Genomic DNA, 9,136 nt, shown 5'->3' with positions numbered 1-9,136 from the left:
AAAATATGATCACTTTTAATGCCTCAAGGCCTGTTTCATAAAACAAGTTAACCAAATAAGCCAGGCTTATTTCAGTTAGTCTGACTCATTGTCAAATTATTTGGTTCCATTAAGCAAATTTAACATAGATCAACTTCAGTCACTGTGGCAACTTATGCTGGGAAAGTAACCTGGTCTAAAGCAGGTTAACTATCAGACTAAGCTGAGCTCCTCTAACACTGACCAATTGGAACGCTATTAATTGAATTTTTTTTTTTTTACAGTTTCTAGCCAAGCAGAAAGGCTGTCTCTGGTTTTATGACAGCTGTACCTTTGCAGAACAGATATCAGAACAGAACATTACAATCTAAAATTGCTCTTTAAAGCATTAAAATAACTCAATTAAAAGTTAAAATCACTTAATTAAAATGAAAATAAATAATAAAGAAAATGACTTCTAAACTGAAACACACATTAACTAATTTGAGCTTAGTAATTAGTACTGAACTAGCTTACATTTGATTTACCCATTTCAATAGTCCCTTTACACTTACTGCTATCATAAAAATACGAAGGTTTAAAGGTTTAAAATTCTACAAAAGGCACATTTAATGTCCGACAACAAATATTTTAGCAAAATGTATATTTTAATATTTACTTTTGCGCTCCTATTCGATTGCGCTCAGTCTGTTCAATCACAATGCACTGGGTCAGCTGGCCAATCAGATCAGACTGCGCTTGTCAAAGGCGGGGGCTTTGTTGAAAACTAGCGTTTAAGAGAGGCGGGGCATAGACGACCTACAATAATGTACAGTATTTGAAAATGAATGTGTTTTTTGAACATTAAAGCATGTCAACATATTCTGTTACACCAAATACACAAAATAATGATCTTTAAAATAGCATCATGACCCCTTTAAGGGCTTATTTAAGGGAATAAGCGTGCACCAATTAGTGAGATTGTGTGAACTTCATTTGTCGTTTATGGAACTGCTTTAGCCCCGATTGATTTGTTAGGTTATTTCAAGTCATGTTTTGGACTTTAATCCCAGTTTTTTCTCGGGTCTCCGTGGTGTTGTGATTCGTCATATTCACGCAGCAGCGGTGATGAGAGAATGCGTTTGAAAAACAAATACATAGATCACAGATTATTGGTCACTTTCTAAATAATAAAAGTATAGCGCATCCACTAGTAATTATACATAAATAAATAGTTTTTACCGATGCAAATATGTTAGAAACGATGCATTGTGATACAAATGCAGACTTGTAGCCTATACACACTTTTTAAACCGATGCATCGCGTCGTTAACTTTTTATGCCGATGCACCGAGCAAATCGGGTTATCTTCCCATCCCTATTACACACTGTTTGATGAAGCTGAGGTGCCATAAATGCATTTACACCGCAACATTTCAAATGCATAACTAATTTTATAAGATTAATGTTTTACATATTTTTTAAACATACAAATAAATGTTGGGGAAAATGCAATGCTTTTAAAAATGATCAAACCACCATTAGGTGGTTTGAATGAGTGAGAAATTTAGTCATTCAATCGATTTGTTCAAATGGCTGATTCATTCAGAAACGATGGGATATGAATGGGCCACTGAATCACTGACTCACTCGATTTGTTCAAAAACGTGGATTCATTCACTAACAAAACACCGCTGTGTTACTCGTAGACACACAACAGTTCTGCTGTGGCTTTGATTAGAACTATTTTCGTCAGCTAAATTGAGCAAAAACAGTCAATATTTTGTCTAAAATATCAGTCACTTAATTTTAACTTCTTGTTTATTGAACTACTATTGCATAAAGTCAGTGTCACACTGCAATCATGTTGATATTGATATTCGGGGAAACATCTTGGCTGTGTAATACTGCTTACCTAAATCATATTTTATAAATATAAATTTTGAATTCTGTACGAGTCTCTCTCACACACTCACTCAGGCTGCAAAAGCCTCATCTGGCACAACATAAATACATTATCAGTCGCCGTTTACACTGAATGCAATTAAAATCAGAATAATTCTCTTGCGAAATGACATGTTTACAATTACATGCGGATGTGAGTGTAAGTGTGACATCAAAATGGACCGGCGCGGAAATCGGCAGACTGACCGGCCGGTCACCGGTCTGGGTTGATCATGAGGAAAATCGGCTAATTCAGGTCCCAGGCCAGTCGATCGGTGCATCTCTAGTCCCTATACTAAACGCCACAGCTGCTGAACTGCGTTACGAGTCCATGGGGGTGCAGATGTTGACAAGACCAGCAAGTCACAACCAAATTTACCTATCCTCCTCCATTCAAATTTTTAATTTAAAACCAAATTTACCTATCCTCCATTCTGAGAAAATAAGAAGAAATGGCGGTTGAAGAGTCCTGGTTGGGAAAGCATTCATTTCCCAGAGTGGGGAAAAAACACTACGGAGAACACATCCTACCCAAAGGGGAGGTGACATGTGGAGAAACAACCTATGGACTTCCTGAAAGGAAGTACTGCATAGGGAAGGTTTCTGTGGTGGGCACCGTACAAGTGGAGAGCTACCAAGCACAGAAACAAGCGACAGATTGATCGTCTGTCTAGGGGAAACACTAATACAGATATGGGGCCACCAAAGGGAGCCACAAAATATGGAGCACTAATCCATTAAGAGAGTTCACTAGAGGGATACTAACCCATAATTAGTAGGATTCTTGTAGCAAGTTCCTCCGCTAACTCAGCTATTTAAGGAGTGCTTGAGTAATGGAAGGGTAGTCCAGGATTCATAAGAAGAAACTGAACTAGACTCACTGAATGCATATTACCACCTCAGAGAGGGGGAAGGCGCTATATGCAAGCTCAATACCTTACCAGCAACGCCCCTGGTCAAGTGCACCCTCACTCCCAGTGGGCATGGTAAGTCTCTGGCCTGATAGACTGTAAGAATCGCATCCACAATCCAGTGAGAGATCCTTTGGAGACAGTAGTCCAGATCTACACTGAGAAAAGAGATACTTTGCACAGGGGAGAATTTGTTCTTTTCTCAGTTGACCCGAAGTCCCAACCAGGCTGGGCGATCGAGGACCATGTCCCTGTGTGCGCAAACCAACTCTTGTGAGTGAGCAAGAATAAGCCAGTCGTCGAGATAGTTGAGAATGCAAATGCCTACTTCCCAGAGAGGGCCAAGGACAGCCTCCACAACTTTCGTGAAGATGTGAGGATACAGGGACAGCCTGAAGCGAAGAACTTTGTACATATATGCCTGTCCTTTGAAGGCAAACCAAAGAAATGGTCTGTGCCTTGGAAAGATCGAGACATGAAAGGGGCTGGGGAGCTTCAACCAAGCATTCAGACACCTTGCCAACAAGTCTCAGTGGAACTACGTTCAACATACCTGGGGCAGAACAGGTACCTTTTAGTAATTTGGGCACTAAAAGGTTAGCTGCTTGCTAGCAGTAGCCTGTTGCATTACAGTACATGAAAGTTCACTTACCACGTACACAGAGTAAGGAGAAATGTCTGATAGGACGATGGCGAATGATTTGCAGATCCTGAGCACTAATGACAAACATCTAATCTTGTCAAATGTGTGGTACTGCCGCTCCATAGTATATAGTCCTTGTGATCGCAAATCTCAAAAGTGAAAGTAAAATAAGAGTGTGCAATCAAAAGCGGTTTCAATAGCGCCTCCCTGATGCTCCCTTTATATACAGTCGCCTATACTTACCCAACGATATAATTGCAAGAAAAAGTATTGACATTTTTTTTATCCTCCCATCTCGTAGGCTATTTATTCCCTTTAGGGTTTCCATAGTACACTTAATTTCCTTTCCGAACACGGAACTGGGATGCGGCGGATTGCGGGAGAGGGGGTGGTGGGGGGTCTCACGATGTCAGCTTAACATCGTGATGTCTGTCAGCCATCGGCGATGGACGATGGTATCGTCTATGGTATCATTTTTTCGAGTTTGTTACAGACACAAACATTATTTGAAACCTATTTACTTTAGCTCCATTCTAGGTAAACATATACAAAAGAAATGCTGGAATCAGCTCAATAATGCACATACAGCCATGGTGATAATTTATCAGAATAATATGTTTTTTGTTGCACTTTTGTAGGATCTCTTTGGAAGAAAAGACTTCTTTCCTCAGAATGAGTTGATTAAGTTTTTTGCCACTGAGTTCTGCAGCAGAAAGCCTTTGAGTGTGCTGTGCGGGAACATCTTCTTTCTTCTCTGCGGTTTTGATGAGAAAAACCTGAACATGGTATAACACTCTTAAGCTTTGTTAAATCACACTTTTTTTTATCTCAATGGATTTGAGAATGTTTCTTCATGAGTTCCTTCATCTCTCTTTTTCAGAGCAGAACACCCGTGTACACAACACACTGCCCAGCAGGAACCTCAGTCCAGAACATGGTTCATTGGGCTCAGGTACCAAAACAAAAAAAACAAACAAAAAAAAAACCTCTCACAGTCTCTATGTGACATGTTAATATGCCTTACTGAATGTCCCTTTCCATCTGCAATACACTTTAAAACATTATTTCCTCAAAATGAGTGAAAGCACAAACACCAGTTCCTTCATCTGCCTCAGAGTTCAATATCAGTGTGAATTGACAGAGCAGAGAAGCACTGAGGTGTTACAATAGGGGATTTTTGGTGAGACCCACAGCTGCATTGAGATTTTTCTGGACTTGCTTGACCACATTGCCCTGCATGTGTTCTCAGGTGCACTGTATTATATTGTCATATATATATATATATATATATATGACAGAATATAATTATACATAATATATTTAATTTTATATATATATATATATAATAGAATATTATTATAAATTATATTAAGTCCCATTTTAATTTAGATTCACATTACCACTGTTTGGGAACCTTAAAGTGGATGGACAGGAATCCAGTGTGAACACAATCTTTTTAGATAGGGCAAAAGGCTGAGTGATTCAGTGAGACATTAGTTATACATGGCAGCAATTACTTGTAAAGATAATAAAATGCAGACCACACCTTACGTTGTATGTCTTAGGGCTGGTTCACACTGCCCCACCGAACAGCAACAATTCAAACAATGTAAAGATGTCTGTTGGATTTATGTTAAGAAACAACTGTCATGTTCACACTGACCCAACAAACACCAACATGGTCCAATAAAAGCCACACAGACTGCTCTTTGATACAGAAGGCACTATCAAACATTTGAACGTTCTACTTTATAGTTTTACCTGATTTTAAATACATTTCTTGTATTCTTTGTACAGGCTGTGAAATCCAGTAAGCTTATGGCTTATGATTATGGAAAAGCTGGAAATATGGCACATTATAATCAGGTAACATTGAGGACTTGACTATTTCTGCCCTTAAAAGGGACCCAAAAGTTAAAATTCTGTCATTTACTCACCCTCATGTCTATATACATTACTTTCTTCTGCTGAACACAAATCCTAACCAAACAGCTTCGGTTTCCAGTTCTAGTTACCAACGTTCTTCAAAACACTATCCTCATTTGTGTTCCTCAGAAGAGACAGTCATATAGGTTTGGAAATGACATGAGGATCCGTAAATGATAACAGAATTTCACTTTAAGCTATTTTCACCACTAACTGTACAATTAATTTGCCTATCCAGGGGATTTTTGAAATAATGTAGACTCTTGTGAGGATGAATGTGTCATGTTTGCTGTCACTCTGAGTCAGTAGTGAAACTGACCAGTGCTTGAAGTATTAAAGTCTCTTCCTGCGTCTCCCCTATCAGTCGACCCCTCCCCTGTACAACGTGCGGGACATGACAGTACCCACAGCCTTGTGGTCTGGTGGGCAAGATACTCTGGCAGATCCTCATGACGTGGCTGTACTGCTTACACAGATACCTAAATTGGTGTACCACCGCAACATTAAGCACTGGGAGCACCTGGACTTCATCTGGGGTTTGGATGCCCCACAAGAGATGTACAACAAAATGATCGAAATGATGAGGGAGAATGTGTGAAGAGACATTTTGATTGAGCAGTAGGTTCTATCAGCAGTTTTTTTTTTTTAAACATTCCTTGAGCTTGAACTAATACTTTTGAACCTCTTTGTTTGTTCTTTCTGTAAGCAGATGAACCCATTTGTTTGAGGTGCTGTTAACCAAATCAGCAATTTGCGAATGTAAATTTGATATTACAAACTGATTTAAGCCTTCGGACCATCACCCAGAGACCAGAGTTTTACACTCATGATCAGGTGTTGCCTTTTAAGGACATGCACTTGTTTAATGTGTTTAACTAGCTTTTACTAACAACTACATCTACAAACTCACTATACCGTAGCATTTCATGGAGTGTCTAAAGGTTTTGTCACATAATGGATGGATTTTGTAAAACATGACTTGAAATAAACATACATTGGTGCAGAAGACGTGTATACAAAAAGTAACTTGGCTTGGTGAGAGATTTTACATTTAAACCAACAACTTTACTCAAACCAAATCCATATGAAATCTTGCAGTGCTAAAAACAAACTTTAACACTTTAAAACAAACTGAATATACTACATTAAATGATCAATATACATAAGAAAATCAACAATACAAATAGGAGTAATCAAATAAAAAAAAAACAATCAAATATGCTTAAATACATCTTTCATTTGAGAAAATTTATTTTTATAACATTAAGTGTAACAATGTGTGGTGCAAAAAGTGTAAAACATTGTGACAATTGGTGAAAACTCATCTAAAATTCAGATGGTGAATTGTAAAGGACCACACACTCATGTCCTCTAATACTCACATTGATTTTGTTAAAATTGTAACAATTTTGTGAAATTGTAGTCTCTTTGCAATATCTAGCGGGGTTTGATGATTCTGTAAAGAAGACAGAAACAACATGTCAAACTATTAATGGAGTCATACAATGTGTAAATACTAATATATATTTAGCACACCACTTTGAGAGAGAAAACAGAAAACAAAATGTACAATGCTTGTTTCACAAGATCAACACCAGTTTCAAATCCTGTCACTCTCAGCAAATGTAACATTTAACATTCACTTACCAAGTTTTTTTAGTTGACATTAAGAGAATGATTTGCTGCTAAAAACAGTACAACACCTCTATGTCACCTGTCACTACTTTATACATTTTTTCCTTATCTACCATGTAGATTAAATAGTTTAAATTTTTTTAAAGTTACTTCAATAAATAAAACAGTAAGGTTACAGATCCCTATATAGCAGTTCCTGTTCAAATAATTGCTATAAATAATTTACCTACTTTATTCTGTACTGAAACATCTGCATCTTTCTCCAATAACAATGGAACGATCCTTTGACTTTTTCTTTGGCACGCATAGTGAAGTCCAGTGTTCCCCTTCTGAAAAAAGCAAAGATGCACAAAGTATACCATGAACATCCTTTGCATGATCATAATCTCTTAATTACCCAATTTCTCACTAGAAAAAAAATTCACAAAACATGAGTGTTCTACTTACATAGTCTACAGCATTTACTTCTACCTTAGTGGCCAACAGAAGCTCCATCAATTTCACACTTTTTCTTTGTTTCTCTTCCTTTTGAGAGATAAAAAGGTAAATGCTTTAATATTGTATAATTAAACACATTTAGGTTAGTCATAAATTAAAGTCAGATGTGATGGACAAGAACACCCTTAAAACATAAAACACTTTCTATTCCTGTACACTAATCTCAGGGAAATTCCTGATCTCACACAGCAGGTTAAGATTAATATTCAATTTTAGTCTCTTTTTTCAGACAGTTACTAGTCTCTTCCAGAAATGCCATGACTGAGCGATAACCTACCATTATAAGATAACCAATTAACAAGATAGGCATTAAAATGGCAATCATCAGGTAGTCCAGGAAAGAAAATGTTCTTCTTGTAGCGTAGTGCAAACAAGTCCTTTCTTTCTAAAGGAAGAATGTACACATAGATATGTTTAAATAAGCAAGCTGACCACACAGAATAAACAATCATCAATCAAATTTACCACAGGGTGAGTCAGAAAAACAACATGCATTAAAATAAATCACTGAGCTTTAGACTCACTCATATCAATACAACGACAGCATTACGATAACCAGGACTATTTTCAGGCTCCTCACTTATGCAATACCTTATTTCTAATAGACACATTTGCATTGCAATCTAGAAGGTATTTGACAGTCCTGAGGTTTCCTTGTCTACAGGCGGCTATGATCGGTGTGTCTCCTGTTCCTTCATCTTGAACATTTACATTTCTGGTATCAGCCGAGATCAGTTTTTGCAACTTGTGGATGTCATCGTCATAAGCTGCCTGACACATAGGCTATGGAAAGAAAGCAGCACAAAATATGATTTGAAAAATGTACATGAAACAATTAATTATTTTAGATCCAGTACATTTAATAAAAATAAGATACTAAAGAATAATTAAAGAGGCAGGCGATTTTAGAAACATGGCTTGATATCAGATAGGGTGAAGAGTAAAACAGGCCTGGTGACATCCCAAGCATGACAGATAACTTTACACAAACACGCCCTTTCCATATACAAAATTACAGCTAAAATAACAAAAAAAAAGTTACATTTTATTTACATAAACACTGTATAATTGTCTTTACGCAGTGCTGTATTTTTCCTTTACATATAGAAATAGGCTATATTATGTCTTTCAAGGTCTGAAGATATACCGGTAAGTTAACACAGTAGAGCCATAATAAAAAATAAAACAATTTTAAAAAAAGATGATTCTCTGGGACACCGTCAAACAATGTGTCGTGTCGTGTGTTAGGGTGACCATACGTGCCATTTTCCCAGGACGTGTCCTGGCCAGGATTTCTATATTGCCTAAAATATCTAGGTTTTGGCTTTGTTTGCGTGTGCAGACCGATCAGTGACATCAAAGTATCTCGAGAGCATTTTGAAAGCATAAGGAAGCGTCTGTATGGAATTTTGATGTCACTGATCGGTCTGCACACGCAAACAAAGCCAAAACCTAGATATTTTAGGCAATATAGAAATCCTGGCCAGGACACGTCCTGGGAAAATGGCACGTATGGTCACCCTACATAAGCCCAAACCTGAAGACTTGTCAGATAAGAGGTGAGGTGAGCTAATCATAGACTGAAGACCCAGGTAAACAATGAATTAATCTTTTCTGTTTC

At 37.5% G+C, this 9,136-nt stretch overlaps 2 protein-coding genes across 3 annotated transcripts in view; one reads left to right on the top strand and one right to left on the bottom strand.

Moving 5' to 3' along the window:
• LOC107594160 (lysosomal acid lipase/cholesteryl ester hydrolase-like) overlaps positions 1–6,408 on the top strand; it is a 29,772-nt gene extending 23,364 nt beyond the window's left edge. The window contains exons 7-10 of the mRNA XM_016284116.1: positions 4,095–4,241; positions 4,337–4,408; positions 5,254–5,322; positions 5,747–6,408. Coding sequence (XP_016139602.1) covers positions 4,095–4,241; positions 4,337–4,408; positions 5,254–5,322; positions 5,747–5,980 — 522 coding nt within the window. The 3' untranslated portion in view covers positions 5,981–6,408. The remainder of the gene's footprint in view (positions 1–4,094; positions 4,242–4,336; positions 4,409–5,253; positions 5,323–5,746) is intronic.
• A 231-nt stretch (positions 6,409–6,639) lies between these two features.
• On the bottom strand, positions 6,640–8,510 carry LOC107594161 (ankyrin repeat domain-containing protein 22-like). 2 transcript variants are annotated; one of them, XM_016284117.1, is made up of 5 exons: positions 8,107–8,510; positions 7,793–7,900; positions 7,465–7,542; positions 7,244–7,346; positions 6,640–6,838 (listed from the first exon to the last, which is right to left on the bottom strand). In XM_016284117.1, the coding sequence occupies exons 1-5, from the start codon at positions 8,293–8,295 to the stop codon at positions 6,708–6,710; spliced, it is 609 nt and encodes a 202-aa protein (XP_016139603.1). In that variant the 5' UTR covers positions 8,296–8,510; the 3' UTR covers positions 6,640–6,707. The 2 variants fall into 2 exon arrangements, with proteins under 2 accessions (XP_016139603.1, XP_016139604.1); XM_016284118.1 differs by having other exon boundaries at positions 6,687–6,838; positions 7,248–7,346; positions 8,107–8,331.
• Positions 8,511–9,136: the final 626 nt, after the last annotated feature.

The sequence above is a fragment of the Sinocyclocheilus grahami genome, unplaced genomic scaffold (genome assembly GCF_001515645.1).
Source record: "Sinocyclocheilus grahami isolate Dianchi unplaced genomic scaffold, SAMN03320097.WGS_v1.1 scaffold180.1, whole genome shotgun sequence".
Classification (NCBI taxonomy): Eukaryota; Metazoa; Chordata; class Actinopteri; order Cypriniformes; family Cyprinidae; genus Sinocyclocheilus; species Sinocyclocheilus grahami.
This window is presented reverse-complemented; position numbering and strand designations above follow the sequence as displayed.